The sequence below is a fragment of the Camelus ferus genome, chromosome 26, assembly GCF_009834535.1.
Source record: "Camelus ferus isolate YT-003-E chromosome 26, BCGSAC_Cfer_1.0, whole genome shotgun sequence".
NCBI classification, from domain to species: domain Eukaryota; kingdom Metazoa; phylum Chordata; class Mammalia; order Artiodactyla; family Camelidae; genus Camelus; species Camelus ferus.
This window is the reverse complement of record NC_045721.1, coordinates 26718197-26737490: the sequence shown is the minus strand read 5'-3', so window position 1 is coordinate 26737490 and position 19294 is coordinate 26718197. Positions and strand designations below refer to the sequence as shown.

Genomic DNA, 19294 nt, shown 5'->3' with positions numbered 1-19294 from the left:
CTCCCACCAGATCGAGGCTTGGGGATGAGTTTCCTGACCTCTGAAGCCGCTGAAGACAAACACAGTCGGACGTCTGTTAAGGTGGTGACAACAGATTTTATTCTGTTCCCACCCACAGTGGGAAGAGACAAGGGTCACTGGGAGTCATGCAGAGGTGACAGTGACTTGGGGGAGGCTGAGGGATCTGGGACGGGGGAGACCTGTGGACAGGTGCCCAGGGTCAGTCCTGCACGTGTGAAGGGTCCACATATCTGTAGCAGGCGGCTGCCTGAGTTAGGACTGCGCCGTCCCCAGGGCCTGGGAGACCAGCCCTTCCTTCCTGAAGATTCCATCTGAAGGCATGGCTCTCAGGCCCTGGAGAAGGGGGCTCCTGGTGGTGAGAGTTAAATGGGCATCTGAGGCACGGAGGAAGGACTCACCCTTGCCATCCTGCTAAGGTCCCCACCCACAGTGGGAAGAGACAGGGGTCACTGGGAGTCACACAGAAGTGACAGCAACTTGGGGTGTGAGGTCAGGGCCTGTGGTCGGGTGTGGCTGAAACACGGTGACCCCTCCTGGCAGCCTCCACTCTCTGGGGTCTGAGTCTCCCAGGACACAGCCTTATGGGGCTGGCAGCCCTGCTAGAGTTCGGTTGAGGGTCCTGGTGTCCAGGTCTGGACAGAGTCGTCATGTGACCAGAGCCTGAGGTCCTCAGGCAGACAGAGTATCTCAGTCGGGGAAGACACTCAGAGACTCGAGAGACTAAAATCTAAACCCGCTCCTTTTTCTGCAAATTGGATGTTAACCTTTCTAATGCATTCTGAAAACCTTTTCTTCTGTTTCCATGGCATACTCTGGAACCTCTCAAACTTCAGCAGTGTGGTATAAATGGGTTTGCATGCACGAGCCAAGAGAAACAATGTAATGTATCAAAAATACACCTCGTGCCCATCACTGGGTTCAGTGCTGTGTAATCATCGAAACAGATGCAGGCTGCCCGTTGCCCCCGGGGTTTCAGACGACGAGTCCCTTGAGACTGAGGCTGTGAAGGCGCCAAGGCTGACTCCCCCCGCCGCGTTCTGGGAAGCGGGAGGTGGCGCTAGCGTCCCATCCAGCGCAAGGGCTGCCCAGTGCCTGTTGCTGTTTAGAGAGTGTTTAGCTAATAACGTGATGTTGTGATTCAGGTGGTGATTACAGAAGGGCGCGGTCCCTTCGGCTGCTGCCAGTCTGCTTTGCTGGGCTCTGATCGGCAGGACAGCATCACCACGACTGCTGGCGTCCGGGCTGGGCGGAGAGGCTGCCGGTCGGTCACCGGATGTGGTAAACCCTCGGGCTTGTTGTCATACTGTCTTTCCATCAGGGCTCAACTCCCCCGAGGCAGGCAGGTCATAGGCAGCTGGAGCACAGGTCAGACCTCCAGGGCAGCTGGTCCAGGACGAGCACAGAGGTCCAGCGCTCCCGCTGGGCGGGCGTCACCCGGGCTGTTTCCACTGGCTCCTCGCACACGTTTTCTGCTGCTCTGTGTCCCATTTCCTTTTCCTTCAAAGGCGTCCATAACCAACGTCCGTATTTCCCAGGCTGTGTCCTGCACACAAGGGGCTTTTCTCCACATCTTGCTTGTCGCAGGCCCCTCTGTAAACACCGAGGGCGGGAACACAGCAGAGCAGTGTCTGCGGCCCTCCTTTGTGTGTGTGCTGTGGGAACCGGGCCCCTCGCCGCAGACAAAGCCTCTTTTTGTCCGCTCGCCTCGGGGCTGAATTTCCCACTGTTTCCGCGGCTCCAGCGGGATGGTGTCCAGGAGCAAGCGAGGAAACTCTCGGTGGCCTCTGCTGCTGAGAGGTGACTGCCGCTGAGGAAAGGACATTGATCGGTTGCCTTCTCACGGTTTGTTAGCAGTTAAAGGGGTTTCTCTGACGTTGCGTACTGGGTCCTTTTCAAAGAGGGTCAGGATACGAAGAATTTGTAATGGGGTCAGGGAAGTGGCTCTTTAACTCTTGGCCCTGAAGAGTGGATGAACACTCCCCCCAGCCCCCCGTCTAGTTAGAGATAATTTATTTGGCACAATTCAAATACATCAAACCCAGAGATTTGGATTCTGGAGGGGATGGATAACATAACAGCCTAAGCAGGAGTCGTTTCAACAGTTGTTGAGTTCCGACTCGCTGGAGGAGCAGACGTGAACGAGATGCAGAGCCACAGCCAAGGGGGCGCCCAGCTGCGAGTCCAGCCCAGATGTGATGGCCCCAGACGTGAGGACAGGCCCGTGCTGTGAGCAGGCCCAGCACAGGCTGCTTCCGGGCTGCAGGCACGACGGGGGCTCGTGAGGATCAGGGAAGGCTTCCTGGAGAAGGTGGTACCCAGTCAGGTGGGCATGGATGCCCAGACACTGCGGGCTGGGGGCTGCCGCCAGGGACTGAGGCTGGCGGGTCAGGGGACGGGCGGGAGGCCGAGAAGGGCTGGCGGTGGGCTTGGCGTGTCCCCGGGGGGCCTGTGCGAAGTGACAGGAGGAGGCGGTAGACAAGGTCTCTTTGGATCAGGGCCTCCCGCAGGCCCAGCCAGTCGCAGCTTCAAAGCACAAGGGAACTTTTCTTTTATTGAAGTAGAGTCGCTTTACAGTGTTGTGTTAAGTTCTGGTGTACAGGGCAGTGATTCAGTTACACATATACATATCTATATATATATTTCTTTTCATATTCTTTTCCATTATAAGCTGTTACAAGGTATTGGATATAGTTCCCTGTGCTGTACAGTAGGACCTTGTTATTTATTTTTTATATATATACTAGTGTGTATCTGCAAATCCCAAACTCCCAACTTATCCTTGCCCCCTTCCCCCTGGTGACCATAAGTGTGTTTTCTATGTCTGTGAGTCTATTTCTGTTTGTAAATAAATTCAGTTGTATCATTGATTTTAGATTCCACATACCATAAATGATATCATATGGTATTTGTCTTTCTCTGTCTGACTCACTTCCCTTAGTCTGATAATCTCCAGGGCCATCCATGTTGCTGCAAATGGCATTATTTTATTCTTTTTTTATGGCTGTGTAGTATTCCATTCTTTATCCAGTCCTCTGTTGATGGACATTTAGGCTGTTTCCATGTCTTGGCTGTTGTAAACAGTGCTGCTCTGAATACTGGGGTGCATGTGTCTTTTCAAATTATAGTTTTTCCAGGTATATGCCCAGGATTGGGATTGCTGGATCATAAAGTCTGTTTTTAGTCTTTTGAGGAGCCTCCATACTGTCCTCCATAGTGGCTGCACCAAACTGCATTCCCACCAGCAGGGCAGGAGGCAGAACCAATTTTAAATTCATGATTTCAGACCTCAAGAGGGGCTGCTTTCCTTCCTCTCTGCTCTGTGCTGGGTCTTATTTACACAGGTGGCTGGGTGACAGCAGGGAGGAGCCAGTCTCACGTTTCTCAGAGTACCCTGGGAAGAGAGGTGCGACCCACCCCTGGGGACTAGGTGGGGAAGCACAGGGTAGGGAGGTCAGGGGGCAGAGGGAGGGGGTACTGAGGCCATGGTCTCTTTTGGAGTTTCCAGCGTGGGATAAACACATAGGACTGACCGGTTTTAATGATACTGTTGGGCTTTGGGCTCCAGGGGTTTTCCTGGCTGCCTGGCTCCTGCCCTGGGTGATTTGGGCAGAGGAATGCTGCCTCCTGGGTGCAGGGCTGACGGGGGAGGCCTGGCCTGGCTGGGTCGTTGGCATCTGTCACAGGTGTCCCCTGGCTGGGCCCTTTGCTGCAGGAGAGATGGCCCCTCCCGGCCAGGAGGGGTTTGAGCTGCCAGGACATCACAAGAGACAGAAAATGAAAGCCAGGATGATACACTGTCTCTGAGACAAAGTTGACTCCTGCTTCTCTGCTGTGACCGCCCCACGCCCCGCCGCCACCCCGTCTCCCACCTGAGTCTCCGGGGGCCTCGGGCCTCAGCCCTGCTGCTTGTCTCGGGGGTTGGGATGTCGCCTTCACTATGCCCCTGTTCCAGCCACGGCCCCCTCTCTGCTCACAGTTGTTACTGTTCTCTTCAATTATTTACAATCAAGCTGTGGGTCAAAGCCAATGATTAAATACACTTAGCCGTTGATAAAACTGATCAGTGCTCAGTTCACCACATGTCAATCCATCCATTCCTGGTTTACTCCGTTTTCAGCCCATCCTACTGAAGCGGGAGTTCCTGGAGGGCGGGTGCCCTGTCCGGTTCTGTCCTGGAATTCGCGGTGCCTCCCCGTGGCGGGTGCGTCAGAGCGGGGCAGGCTTAGCTGTGTGTGGCGAGAACTCAGGTCAGCAGTGGCTGAGGCAGTTAAGAAGTGTCTGTGTCCCTTTCCTGTGACCCAGGATCACAGCTCTGTGTTGGGTCACAGGATGGGGGGCAGACGTCCCTCCTCTAAGGGCACGACCTGGACTCAGTGTCCTGGCTGCCCTGCTGCGGGGAGCCGAGCCTGAGCCCCATGGTCCACGAAGGGACAGTGACACGAAGGGAACAGTGATGCTGCAGCCACCGCCACCCAGCGCATCCAACCGGGCGAACGCAGCCGAGGCGCTGGGAGCTGCCGTGCGCCCCTGTGCACCCCACCTACTGTTTCATTTCTGTTTTTAAAAATCCGAATAGCAAGTCTTTGGTCCCACCCCCACACACAGCCAGGCGACTTGTAAGCAGCAGAGATGCCACCAGGAAACAGCTGACTTACGGATCAGAGCTTTCAGACTTCAGGTTGTGACTCATGTGTTGGGAAATGAATTTGCGGGATATGGCCGCACGTGTGGGTTGACTGAGAGCAGAACGACCACCACCAGTGCTTGCCTTGTGAAGGGAGGGCGGGGGAGCACTCACACACGCATGCACACGTGTGTCCCCGGGGCTCGCGCCTGGGGCAGCGCCAGGGCCTTCGCTTTTGCACTTTCTGCCTCCAGGCCCGCCCGTCTGCCCTCCTCTCCTGAGACGCTTGGCGCTGCACCCCGCGGCCTCTGCCTGTGTCCTCTTTTCTAGTCAGAGATCACGGAGCACAAGTCGGCGGGCTTCTGCAGGGAAGCAGGGCCGGCAGGCGGTACAGACGGACGGACAGTGGGGTCCACGTGGCTGTGCAGACGCGCGTTTGTCTGTGTCTGCACCCACACCCGTCTCCACGCCTGTGTCTAGAAGGAGGCTTGTCGTGCCGTGTTTGCTCATGTGATGCCGGAGGCTGAGAGGCCCACAAGGCGCGCTCGAGCTGGGCCCGGGCTGGCGATGGCGCAGCTGGGGGCCCGCGCCGGGCGCCCGCGGAAGACGGGTGTTCAGCTCAAGCAGGCAGGCAGGCAGTGCGTCCACCCCCCTCCGTGTGTGCGTCCCGTTCGAGCCATCCGAGGACTGGAGGATGCGCTCCCAGACACCCCCGGAAGTGATGCTGAAGCAGACAGACATCTGGGCGTGCTGGGGCCCCGTGGAGCTGACACGAAACCGAGCATCGCGCAGGCACGTGTGTTCAACGCGCCCGCCGCAGCCCGTGGGGGCGGTGGGGGAGGGGCAGGCCGGTTCTGCCTGTTCAGAAAGGCCGCGTGCGCCCTTTCCTTCTGAATTCCTCGGGGCTCTCAGCACAAGCTGCACGTCCTCGGTACCTCTCCTGACTTTCAGAACAACGAACAACGAACATTTTTTGTTTTTTATTTTTGTTCCCTCCGGCTTGGGCCATGGTCCACCCGCCCGAGGGCAGTCGGCTCCGCGTGCTTCGGGCTGTCGCCGCGGGACAGGCGGGGAGGGGGCTGCTCATTCCGCCGCCCGCGGCTCTGGTCTCGGCCCGCCGTCCGCCTAGAACCATCCGAGCCACGTGGGGCGTGACGCCTGCAGCTGCCTCCGACACCGCCACCTGCTGGACAAAGAAAACGTCACACTTCGGAGCCAAATGGGAACTAAATACCAGGACGCTGAACTGGGAAGGACCGAAATATTTTAAGTGACATCACAGCTGTTACGAGATAGACCGGGGCACACGGGATACTCTCCAACCCCCTTACGTACATGTATGTTACTGAACGTGCGCGCGCACAGGACATGCCTGTTAGTAGAACTGAAGTGCAGCTTTCTTTTCAAAGGTGGCGCACGTCCTGCGAGGAGTTACGTCCTCCAGCGACGCTTCTGTCAGTAACAGCACACGGCTGGCCCCCTCCGTGCGCCCACCGCCCTGTATGCAGGTCACTCCGAGGCGTGAACAAACGTGGGTTCCTCCCGTCGCGGGGGCTTTGGGAGACTCCCAAACAGCAGCGCAGAGCTGGTAAGGAGGCTAGAAAAACCGTACCTAGCGCTCGTACCGTAACAGTTAGGGACCCAGGAGGCAGCCCGGGGGACACGCCCGCGTTCGGCAGCCGCGAGGTCGCCCGGGACCGAGGCGGCCACGCCTGCGTCTCGTTTGTGCTGGACCCCGTGGTTCGTCGGACAGCGCCCCCTCTGACGCGGCCCTCCCTCTCCGCCCGCCGGGCCCCGCCCCTCCCGGCCCCGCCCCCGCCCCCGCACCGCGGAGCGGCGCGTTTCTCCGCGACCCCCGGGGCCGGGGCTCCGCCCCGCGGCCGCAGACCTGCAGGCGCCTGCGCGGTGGGACGGCAGCAGGTGCACGCGGACGGGGCTGGGGGCCGCGGGCCGGGCCGGGCCGGCCCGTCCTGGCCGCTGCTTCCCACGGTCGTCTCCGGCCCTGACAGTCGATTTTTCAGAAACACGGGCAGCATTTCGTCTGAAACCCTGATACCCAGAGGAGGGCCTGGTCCCCACACGTGCTGGACTTCGTTAATCCCTCTAAAGCCAACATCTTTCTCGTTAAAATTTCAAACCGTGTTTGAAAGGAAGTAAGCGGATCTTGCCCTTGGTATATTTCTGGAGCCTCCTTCCCTCACGGGGAAGAGGTATCCACGGGGAAGCCGTCCTTTAATTTAAACGGTGAATGGCAGGTGCTGGAGGAGGCGGGGGTTGGAGGAGACGGGCTCCCGGAGTCACGCGGCCCTTTGGGTCTCCGGAAGCTGGCCGGGTGGGTGACGCTGGGCTTGGGGGCAGCGGGGCGGGGTGCTGGGGCTCTGGGTGAACTGGAGACCGTCGCCGAGGACGTCAGCCTCCTCACCTGTGCCAGGCGGCGCTGCGCTGAACCTTGAGTCACCTTCTCTCTGCGGGATTCTGTGCAGCCGACAGGAGGCAGGAGTGGATTTGAAATGTCACCGCCTTTACGTGAGCACAGTTACGTTTTTGCAAAAAAATTGTTAGTATCTTGGGTAACGCTGACCTGGTCTGGGTCAACTATTTCATCACAGAATTTTGCTGCTGGGAAAGCCTTTGGATTGGCACTTGCATCAGTTCTGGGATTAAGGAAATTCCACTGTCTCCTCATCTTTTGCGTCTCTGTCACTCTCTAACAAAGTGGACGTTAGAGCGGTGTGTACGCTGGTTTTCATAGCTCGTAGGTTTTCTCTATTTTCTTAGTCGTTTTTCCTCTGGAGAATTTATTCCAGTTCTTCAGCTGTACCGAGGCTGCAGTTAAGTCCATCCTCAGTGTTCTTGATTTTGGTTATTTAATTTTTATTTCTCAAAGCTCTATTTAGTTGTTTTTGAAACCTGACGCGTTTTCATGTGAACTTAGATATCCTCAAGATTGTCTCTTACTTATTTCAGCATTTCACACGTTTTCACTCTATTACAGCTTTACTGAGATATAACTCACACACCATGCAATGCACCCGTTTCAAGTGTGCAGTTCAGTGGTTATTAGTTTGTTTACACGGTTGTTCAGCCACCACACAGTCCATGTTAGGACGTCATCTGGGGTCTTCATGACTGGACCTCATTTTATTTTATCCATGAATCAGTTGCGGGTGTTTGGGTTCTTTCCACTTCGGGGTGTTCTGAGGGGCTCTTCTCGGGGTGTGGAGGGACTAGCATTCATACCTGGGAGTGGAATCGGTGGGTCAAGTGGTGACTGTTGGACGGCCCGCCTCTTTTCCGTCATGGGGCCTCATCAACGCTCATGTGTTGGCAGGTCTTCTCCACCCTGTGTTGTCACCTGCCCGTATGATGGCTGCCGTGGGGGTGACGGGCTGCCCCACTGTGGTTTCCATCTGCGCCTCCCTGGTGAGGACTCCCCTGATGGCAGAAGTCCCGGGAGTCTCAGCGGGTCTGTCTTGCATGGAGTAGTCTGCACGGGTGTCTCCTTACCTTTGACAAGATGCTGGTCATTGCAGCTGGAAAGTGGTTTGTGGGAGTAATTACCCCCGCAGATGAGGTGCCTTTCTCAGAGTTTATTTACACATACTTTTTCCAGGCGTCCGGGGGTGGGGGTGGGGTGGGGACTGTTCATCGGGGACTCCCTTTAGCCAAGTTCAAGGCTTAAGTTCCTCTCGAGGGTCCAGAGGGCTTGACCTGAGGCTGTACTTCTGCACCACTGTGTCCTTGTCCCGAGGATGTGTCTCTTTGGAGCTCCAGGGACAGGTCACTTAAGGACTCCTTACCTCCTATCAGACGCAGGACTTATTTCTGCCTCCATTGTAAGACTGTCACATGAAAGTTATCTGTCACTGCAGGGCTTTATTATTCCCTCTGCTTCCGGCTGGTGTGCCTTGCAGAATTCCTTGTCAGTTCTGTGTGTGTGTGTGTGTGTTAGTCAGGGTTCTCCAGAGAAGCAGATCCAACATGAACTCAAACACAAAAACCAAGGGAAAGAGAGATTTAGTGTAAGAAATTGGCTTACACCCGGTGGGGCTGGCAAGTCTGAGATCCATAGGGTAGGTAGCAGGAGGGCCGGGGGAGAGTTGTAGTTTGAGTTTGAGGCTGTCTGCTGGTGGAATTCCCTGTTTCTGGGGACCTCGATCTTTTTCTGTACATGCCTTCAACTGATTGGGCGAGGACCACCCACACCGGGGAAGACAATCGGCTTTACTCGAAGTCCGCTGATTTAAATGTTCATCCCATCCAAAAAAGTGCTGTCACAGGAACATCTCCACTGGTGTTTGACCAGACATCTGGGTGCCACGGTCTAGCCAAGTTGATACGTAAAATGAACAGTCCCAGTATGTACACACACACACACACACACACACACCCCTTCAGATTTTTAAAAACTTATTTTCAGTGTAAGAGTTGCTGCAAATAACTAATTTGATTACTCAACTTGGAGTTTCCTGACACTGATGTGTTTTGATTAGATACAGTTACAGTCACTAGCTGGAGCCAAGTCAGGACTGATATAATTTTTTTTCAAAACCTCAGAAGATTATTTGTAATACAATTGTTTAACTTTCTTTATAGTGTTTTCCCTCTCTCCTATAAAATACTTTGGACTTTCTTCTTAAAATCTGTTAATAGATTTTCTCCCCTCCTCGGAAGGGCAGAGGTGGGTCCGCAGGTTTGGCGCGCCATCTAGTGGACGCAAGTTGAACGTGCACCTTGTCAAGCTTTGCAGGTTAGGCTGAAATGGCGCTTCTCAGAGTGCGTCCCGGGTCTCCCGGGGATCTGTGCCCTCGTAGGGAGTCTGGGGCCAAAGCTTCCCAGTACTGATGAGGCTGGTGGCTGAGTTAACAGCGTGAGCCTCTGCTGCCGTGCGGTGGAATTTGGAATTCCTGCGTGAATTCGGTGAGCCCGATTTTCCGAACGGCCCACGACGCCCCGCGCCGAGCGGGGAGGACGCCCCGGCGGCGGGCGCGGTCCCGGGACACCAGCGTGGCGCGCGCGGGCTTGTGGCTGCGGTGTCGGCTTCCACGTCGCGCCTGATCCTCAAGAATCGCCGGGTAGCTTTGCCTCCAGCAAACGAGAAGCCTGTTCGCAGCCCTGACTCAGGCCCGGCCCTGGGAGCCCGGTCCCCTCCCCGCGTTTCCGCCCCAAAATGGGGCGCCGCGAGCTGAGCGCAGGAACAGGCACCGGCTGTCTTGTCTTAAAACCAAAGATTTGCAAACATAGAAAAGCGTCCCATTCTATTTTTCCGTGTGTTCAAAAATAGTTATTTTTCATAAATACGTTATTTCTGTTAACATGTGATGGGTTAGACTTCGTTACCTTAAAATGAGTTGTATTTCTAACGGGGTGAATATGGGGCATTTATGAAATGAAGGCTGTCTGGGATGTTTTGAAGGGTGATTAGGGCCCAAAACTGAAATGTTTGAGAAACTTTGGGCTAAAGGAGTACTTGTAATCTGCAGATAGTTAATAACAGAGAAATGTTGAATTCAGAAATGAGAATGAGTTGTGTAATGAATAGTAATGATAACTATTTGTTTATTGCTAATTTTTGATACTTTAGCATCATCTCATTTGTAAGTCAAAAAAGTCCGCAGTTGATTCCTCTGCCTTCACTTTCCACAGGATTAAAGCAGGTTCCGTTCCTGACTGGACCCCATGTCTTGAATCAGTTCATTTTATTTTCTTTTAAACAACCAAACCAAGGAATGTTATCGAGTGTCTATTATATGCCAGCCCCAGGAATAGTTCTCAAAAATAAATACGAGACATTCTCTCCTGCCTCTCCTGGGGCAGCGTAATAATAGCCTTATTTATGTGCACTTTGAAAATAATTTCTCAAATTTCTAAAATGACCCCCAAGTTTAACTCAGGAAGGTCGCCTCTTAATTTACAAGTAATTGAGTGCTCTTAGGCCCTGGGCATCCGGTCTGCAGTTTCAGCCCTAACTGGCTGGAATTAGAATTATGTGAACAACCTTTCCATGAACCTAGGACACTTTACCGCTGGGGTTTTATCTCTGCGTTTCTCTCGGCGTCGTCTCCAACGACAATGATAAAAGAAATCTTTCAAAGAAGAGAGACAGTGTGAACCTCAAGGCAAGGGAGGTGATTCTGTGCAAGCTTCTCACAAGCATAAAAAAGGAAAATGAATGTGTAGCTCATAGAAAAAACAGCAAAACCACGTGAACGCAGCTTTTAATCAGACCAGAATGAAGAATAATCGTCTTTTGGAGAAAAAGCACCAGCCTCACCAAGAGAGCGCCTGGCAAGCGAGTCCCTTTTTCTGAAGTACGTCCGACCCCTGATCGGGTCCGCGTCTCCAGGTCCGTGGGTGCTGGGCTCACGCGGGGTGTGGTTAGGGTGTGTGTCGGGGTCCTCCAGAGGGACAGCCGGCGGGCCAGGTGGGCAGAGAGACAGACACAAGAGGAGGTGGATTGTGGGAAGTGGCCCAGGGGTTACAGAGGCCAGAAAGCGCTGCGCCCAGCGTCTGCAGGCTGGCGACCAGGACGGCCGGGGGTGGGACGCCGTCCAAGTCCAGGGTCTGAGGGCCGGCAGCTCTGACGTCCCAGGGCAGGAGGAAAGTGAGACGCTCTCCATTCCTCCGTCTTGCTCTAGTCAGGACCGCCAAGGCTGGGAAGACGCTGCCCACACGGGGAGGGCCACGTTTGCTCAGTGACCCCACTGAATGCTGACCTCTTCCAGACACGGCCTCACGGACACCCCAGGACCACTTCTTGCCAGCTCCCTGCGAGCCCCTCAGCCCCGCCCACTTGACACGTGAAGTCAGCCGTCTAGGTGACAGCAAGTGTGTGCCTGTTGTCCCCGAGTGTTTGTCACAATCCTCCTCTCACTCTTAGAGTGGGTTCCGCTTGGATGGTAAGTTGTAGGGTTCCCTGATTATCACGGGATCAGGGAGCTTGAGCTGAGACAGGCAGGTCCTGGTAGCCCTGGTTGGACGAAGAGCCACCTACTTCATCCTCAGCCCTCCTTTACGGGAAACCTGTGTCTGCGCCCAGGCTGCCCGGCACTGTCGCAGGGCTCATGAGAGACAGTCTTAAGGACACAAGCCTTGAATGTCAGTCCCGAATCAAATATTTGGCCATTTATTTGGTGTCATTAGCCAGTTGCTCTGCTCAGCTTGTGTGCTGATCACTCAGCACCCTCGGAACAGTGGCCTTGGACCCGGGTGGCCGTCCTGGGGGGCAGTTCTGTGCTGTCGGGCCCCCTCACCCTGCAGGCACTCGAGGGGGCCCCGGGCCCATGAGGACCGCTTCCCGCGGCAGGGCTGGGCTGGGCTCCTGCGGCTGGGCTGGCCTCGTTCTAACCAGAGGGGCCCAGAGGCCTAGCGGTCCAGGGATAGGGTGGCGGAGTGTTGTTCTGACCTTAGCTGAACCGTTCCTCCTGCACCTTTGTGTTTGAAAAGCCGAGTTGTATTTGGGGGATCTGGGAAGCTCTTACTGGCATAATCTTGGGGTTCCCAGGAGGTTCAAGGAACAAACACAATCTCCTAATGTCACATAAACGCAGACTGGAACCTCCCGGGGAGACCACTGTGGTTTTCCAGGCCTGGCCATGTTCAGACGTCCGGTGTTGGGCAGAACAGGTCTCCGGCCCAGAGGTCGCCCTGGTCCGCCCTTCCCACCGTGTCTGCTCCCGGGAGCGAGGGGCAGACGGCACCGTGATGGAAATGAGCATTAAGCAATGCTGCATTCCAGCCACTGTTTCCTACCGCCGTGTGTTTAGAAAGAATTGGACCTTAAGCCCATGTTTTCACGTGTCTGGGGGCCTGGCGTGTCAGCAGACTTGACCTGTGTGAGTCACCCCGTTACTCACTCTGGCTGTGACCTCCCTGAATGGATTGTGGCCCAGGTCATGTGCTGAACTGTGGTCATGGCCATGACCTTGACCTTGACCTGGCTTCACACTCCAGCTATGGGAACCAGCCCTTCCCTGGAGGCTCAATCACAAGGGCTTGAAGATAAAGATACTTGAATTTTAGTTCAAACCCATGCAGGACATGTGACCCTGCTGATTTTTTAAGACTTTTTTGGGCCTCAATTTCTGCAATTGTTGGGTGAAGGGAAGGGGCCGGGTGGGGCGCCTGCCAGTGTGCGTCCGGCTCTGAGGGTCCTCGGTGGGTGGGCCTCTGTCCTGTCTGTGTCTGCACACCATGTCCACCGCCGCCCCCCAGAGCCCAGGGCCGTGTGGTCCGCGTGGTCCACGTGGTCCATGTGGTCCGTCTCCTGCTGAACCCGCTCTTACCCTCCACCCATTTTTATTCCGTTACAACCTCTGTTCTTCTAAGTGCGTGGCTTGGCTGCGTTGGTGGTAATCTTTAAGCCATTAAGCGCTTTCAGAACAGAATCCTCCTGGCGTGACTGCCCTGTGTCCCTGTTCCCTGGCTCCCGTTCCAAGCCAGGCAGCTGGCGACCCTGTCTGTGGGGGTAACGCTCCCTTCCCTGCTCAGTCATCCAGGATTGAAATCATAGCCTATCGGGGCTTAAACAAGGATCACCTAATCTCACTTTCCAAATGGGGCCGCCAAGGCCGGGGCGGTGGGAGAGGATCTGCCCGGGCCACGCGGCTTCAGGGACAGATTAACAAACAGGAAAACCAGGCCCGGAGCCAGTGCCCTTGAGAACCAGCTCAGGGCGCTCCGGCCAGGTCTCACCGCCTCCAGGCTGGTTCTGACTGTTTGATGACAGTGTCGAGATAAACGTCCCATCGGTGGAGGCCCACGTCTGTGAACAGAAACCTGTAGGCAGAACTGACAGGATGAAGCCGCGCTTCCACAGTGAGAACGGGTTTATGCTGCTCGTTCCACGGGCACGGCTCGGTTCCGTCACCATGAAGCTGCAGGCGGACACCGAGTCCCCGTCTGCCTGCACAAGTCCTTGGGCACAGGGGACAGGTGGTTTAGAAGAAAGGCCTATAGTGTCCAGTTCTGATGGTCAGCTAGGCAGTTCCCATAGCTTTAAACACAAGCATGAATATTGCATTAAGGGCCACATTATGGTCGTGGCTCTCATCAGGGCGGAGAAGCCTGTGGTCGCCTTTACACTGTGAGCAGCCCCAGTCTCGGCCTTTCCTCCCCAACGTGCGTCCTCAGAGTCTCGTTGGGTCTCCTCTCTGCTAAGCGATTCCTGTCCTGTACCTGGTCCAGATGGACCTTGCGAGCCAGAGACCCCAGGGGTCCCCAGCTCCCCCATCTCCTCCAGGAAGATGTTGGAGGTCACAGAACACACACACGACACCTGCAGGGTATGTGGCCGAGAGCTGTTGCCAGGTTTCCTAGGAGGAGTTTTGGCTTACAAAATATGGAAAAACTCCGGGCTCCATTACAGAGACGTTGAGGAATGCCCAGATGCCGGCGGCCCAGTTGCATTGACATTGGAAAGAATTCCAATGGGATCACCGTGCAGTTTCTTGCTAGTGTGGAAGGAGGCAGATCAGCTAGTTTGGTATTTTTTGTGCCGGGTTTGGAGCTGGGTCCTTGGACTTCCCGGTCAGCAGAGCCCCCTGGCTCCCTGTCTGGTGGGCGACATAGACTGGCCAGTGTGCAGTGACAGATGGAGACAAGGGGTATCGCTTACAGTGGGGTCCCCGGAGGCACCAGGGGGTGTGTGCAGAGCGCGGTGACAGTCATAGTTCAGGCAAGAGGTCCACCCAGTGTGAGTGGGGTGGTGGCCGTGGAAGTGGACAGACTGAGGGTCAGCAGCAGGATTGTTCGGAAGGAAGTGGGGCCTGGGGGAGGCGTCCTGGATGTCCACCTTGTGCTGCGCGTGGGGCAGGGAACCCTGGACACGGAGACCAGGGTGGGTGCGGCGGGTGGGGACTGAGTTTAGCCCTCGACGGTTGAGTCTAAGGTTCTGTCTACTTTTCAGAAGGAGGTGGGGGAGCAGCTGGACATAAGGGCTTGGTTACCCTAGGAGGGCACCTGCTTCGGGATGGGGTCTCACAGCATAGCATGAGGTAGTGGGGGCACAGGTGGGAAGAGAAGGGGGCTGTGAACCATGCGGGGAGGGGGAGCTCCAACATTTCATGGCGCCTGGAGGAGGTGGTGCCAGCCAAGGACAGAGAAGATAAAAATCCAGAGACATGGAAACGACAGGGAGAGCATGGGACCCCAGGGGCAGAGGACGCACTTTCCAGGAGGGGGGAGGTCAGCCGGGTCCGACGGCGGTGAGCGATCGCGCAGCCTGAGAGCAGACGTGCCCCTTGGATGTGGTGACGTGGGGTCATGGGGACCCCGAGCTGTCCTGGTGAAGGGGGCAGGAGGGAGATTGGAAGGAGCCAAAGGGCCGTGGGAAGTGGACAAGCGGGACGTGACCACGACAGACTGAAAGGCCGGCGGGGCAAGGCCACTGGTGGGGCGCAGTGTGCGGCGGAGAGCGGAGTCGTTCCTACGCTGGGGGAGGCTTGAAGAGGCTGGACTAGTGATGGGAGAGGACCCAGTGGTACGTCCTGAAGTTTGGCTTGGATCTTCTCAGCATCTTCGGTGCTTTTCTCAGTGTGCTCAGCCCCTTCTCCCTCCTCGAGCTTGTGCAGTGCAGCCGGGCCGGCATGCTGCCGGGTCGCCATGGCGTGTTCCTGAGTCAGGGCCCGCGGAGGGCCGCATCAGGTGCCCCGGGGGCTGTGGGGCTTTCCTTCCTGGCCGACGGGCTCGCAGCACGCCCCAGTCCTGTGCCTGCTCTGGGATTACTCCATGGGAGGGCGTGTCGGCCTCAGGGACAGAAGGAGAGAGAGCGGGTGCTGCTAAAAACGCCCATGAAGTTCTTAATCTCTTCGGTTGGATTTCCCAGTTCCAGAATTTTCATTTCATTCTTTATAAAAATGAATTCCAGGAGAAAATCTAGATGGCTTTTGAGTATGGCGATGACTTTTAGGTACAGCACAAAGACACGATCCAAGAAAGAAATAATTGATTGGTGGGACTTCTTGAAATTTAAAAATGTCTGCTTTGTGTGGAACGATGTTAAGGCAATGAACGGACAAGTCACAGGCTGGGAGAAATATCTGCAAAAGACACATCTGATAAAGGACTGTTACCCAAAATGTACAAAGGACTCTTACACATCAACAGAAGAAAATGAAAAACTTGATTAAAAATTGGGCAGAAGACTTGAACTTCTGCTCAAGACACTTCAAAAAGGGTCTTGACGAAAGGCACCTCACCAGAGAAGACACACAGAGGGCGAGTCAGCATTTGAGAAGGGGCTTCACATCCTGTGTCACCAGGGAAACGCAACTTAAAGCCGCGAGGCACCCCCGCACACCTGTGAGAGCAGCCCGAGTCCGGACTTGACACAGCAGGTGCCGGCGAGGTGGGGAGCAGCCGGAGCTCTCGTCACTGCTGGCGGGGGGCAGAAGCGGGCATGCAGCCGCAGTTTGGTGGTTTTTACAAAACTGGACTTACTCTTACCCCATGCTCCCGCTGGATGAGCTGAGAAACTCAGGAAAACCAGTTTCATAAGTTAAAACTGAAGTCCATTCAAAACCTGCACACAGGTGTTTACAGCAGCTTTATTCATAATTGCCCAACTTGGAAGCAGCTAAGACGTCCGTCAGCAGGTGAATGGATAAATAAGCTGTGGTATGATTCAGCACCAAGAAGAAATGAATCTTCAAGCCGTGAAAGGACGTGGAGGCTCCTTAAATTAGTGTGCCTAAGTGAGAGGAGGCAGTCTGCCAAGGTTACCTGCATGATTCCAACTCCAGGACCTTCTGGAAAAGGCAGAGCTTTGGGGGCAGTAAGTTCAGGGGCTGGGACGGGAGGGAGACCAGGCGGGATACAGAGGCGCTGTCGTCAGTGAACCTACTCTGTGTGACACTGTAGTGATGGGTACACATCGTTATCCACTTGCCAGAACCCGTGTGCAGTATGTCACCAAGAGGGGACCCTGCTGTAGGTGACAAATGCACCGTCTCGGGGGAGGCCGGTAACGGGGGAGGCCGTGCGTGTCGGGGGCAGGGGGTTTCTGGGAAATCTCTGTACCTTCCACTCCATTTTGCTGTGATCCCGAAACTGATCTAAAAAGATCTTTTTTTTAAAGTAAGGAATAAATTACAAAAACATCTATGCTATCCTTAAAAATAAAATTTCAGTTCTCTGATGAAATTCTCTACCTTGTAACCTTTTTTCCTCAGCGTATTAGTCATGGTTATTTTATTTTTATTTTTAAATTTAATTTTATTATTATTTTTTTAACTGAAGTACAATTACAGTGTGTCAGTTTCTGTTGTACGGCACAGTGTCCCAGTCAAGTCATGGGCAGTTCAAGATGCACCTGTAACTCCCATGACGTGGACACCTGGGACTTCCACGTACTGTTTATTCTGCTGGTCTCCTGTTGGGTCGAAGAGCGCCTCCCGCTCTGGCCCCTGAAAAATTCACATCCGTCTGGAGCCTCTGAGTGCGACCTTATTTGGAAACAGATGTAATTAGTTAGGATTGTGCTGGGGTCATACTGGAGTCTGGGGGACCCTGGATCCAGTGAGGGTGCCTGATAGGGACAGAAAAGGACACAGAGACAGAGGAGAGGGTGGTGTGAAGGTGCCCCAAATCCTGGCTGGTGATGGATCATCATCCATCCATCCATCCATCCATTATCAATCAACAATCAATCAATCAGTCTATCAAATATCTATCATCAATCTATCGATCAACCTTTCAATAATGTAGGTGTTATCAGTCAGTCAGTTACCTATCTGTATTGGCCAGTCCGTCTGTCGGTCCTCTATCACCAGTCATCCACCATCGATCTGTCGGTCTGTCTGTCCTAGCTATTCTGTGCATTCTCTGTCCGTCTTCACCTTCTCATCTCTCTCTGTTGCATTTTGTCTGGATTTTCAGTTGCTGCAGACGAGAGCCCCGTCCTGCTGGGCACAGTCTTGTTTTGGTTGTCTGTAGGGTAGAACTCCTTCGTCACAGACAGTAGTGTGAGTCGCTGGGACACCTGATGTATCACCCACTGCGCAGAGCTGGGGACATAGTGGATGTCCCATAAATACTAATTAAAGTATGTGTACATTTTAAAGTGTACATGTATATAAAGTACATATACATAGATATGTGTGAATGTATCCGATAAATGGAGGTAAAGAATTACTAAATACAGCCTCGCTTTGTCAACCCTGGATGTTTTTTCAGTTCTGAGCCACTATTCACTGTCACGTTTACTGAAGTGAGTTTCCACGTCTCTGACCTACCCCTCTGTTGGTTAATCCAACCAGCCTCACTGAGCACAGAGGTTGTGCTGTGACCTGGGGAGAAGGGGCCCGTGGTCTGGTGGGTGGGTTGCTGGGGACATCAGGAGAAACGAGAAGGTGTATCAGGGAAACGCACTCAGAAATTGGGGTTCAGTGTGTCTTGCTCTTACATAGTGGTGTGTGTCTGTTCATCCCGAACTCTTAGTTCATCCCTCCCCCAGCTTCCCCTTTGGTGACCATAGATTGTTTTCTGCGTCTGTGAGTCTCTTTCTGTTTTGATATAGATTCATTGCATCATAGTTTAGATTCTACGTATACATGATGCCATGCGATATTTGCCTCTCTCTGGCTGGCTGGCTTCACTTACTGCAACGGCTCTCGGTCCATCCATGTAGCTGCAGATGACAATATTCCATACCTTTTCATGGCCGAGTAATATTCCACAGCGCATGTGTCTACACCACACCTGAAGCTGGTCAGCTGCTGACGGGCACCTGGGTTGTGTCCATGTCTGTGCGCCTGTGTGCCTTTCCTTGTCCACTGACCTGTTTTTCAGACTCCTGGGCATGTCCTGTATGTTTTTCTCTCTAGTTTCTGCAGCAAACTTCAGAGCCAGTTGCTCTCACGTGCTTTACCGATGGGGAGACAGAGCCCCACAGTCGGCCTGCTGAAGCCCCCCGGCTCCCGGTGGGACCACGGTTGGGCCTGGCCTCTGAGACGGGGCCCTCCTTGGGCAGTGGGTGCCTGGTGACAGCCAAGATCGATCATGCCAGTCGCATGTTATTTATATTTGGACACATGCTGTGCAAAAGCACGGGCAGCCTGCAGTCATCTGGGCGGTTCGGATGCCGCGCACGCCTGTGGTAATGACTATAAATAAGATGTAACTTGCCGACTAGGCACAGGTCCTCTTTTAGGTAGGAGTTCTGGCTAAACGAACCCCAGGATGAAACCGAGTCAGAGCGCCAGTCGTCTCTGAAATTAAAAAGCAGAAACAAAACCAAAAAACAACCAAACACTCACAACCACAGAGGCCACTGTCCCTCATCCTCCATCCATGGCTAACCGTGCCCTTGGAGTTCGGGGCTGCGGCCAAAATGGTAAACATGCTTATTGCAGTCAAGTGGTGGCTAGGGACCCCTCTGGGAATGCCCGTTTAGGGACCAGGGAGACTAGCTCCCAAGGACTGAAAATGAGTCTGTGAACTCCTGCGCTGTGTGACGATGCGTGGGGAGGGCGGGCTGCCAGCCCCACCCTCTTCTCCAGGGTCAGTAGCTGCATCTTCAGTTTCCTGGGCGTGAAAAGCGCCCTTCGTGAGTCAGGAGGGCGCTTTCCATGTTTCGATTTTCCCCAACTGGAGTTAGACTTGCTCCCTCCTAAGATCAGGCTGATGATTTACGACGCAGGTATCAGTGTG

General features: G+C 54.5%; 1 protein-coding gene across 8 annotated transcripts in view; it reads left to right on the top strand.

The window, feature by feature from the left end:
- KBTBD11 (kelch repeat and BTB domain containing 11) overlaps window positions 1–12522 on the top strand; it is a 44562-nt gene extending 32040 nt beyond the window's left edge. For all 8 annotated transcript variants that reach the window (XM_032468364.1, XM_032468362.1, XM_032468363.1 and 5 more), the window contains 2 exons: window positions 2608–2612; window positions 12384–12522. In XM_032468364.1, the coding sequence (XP_032324255.1) occupies window positions 2608–2612; window positions 12384–12475 (97 nt within the window). In that variant the 3' untranslated portion in view covers window positions 12476–12522. The remainder of the gene's footprint in view (window positions 1–2607; window positions 2613–12383) is intronic.
- Window positions 12523–19294: the final 6772 nt, after the last annotated feature.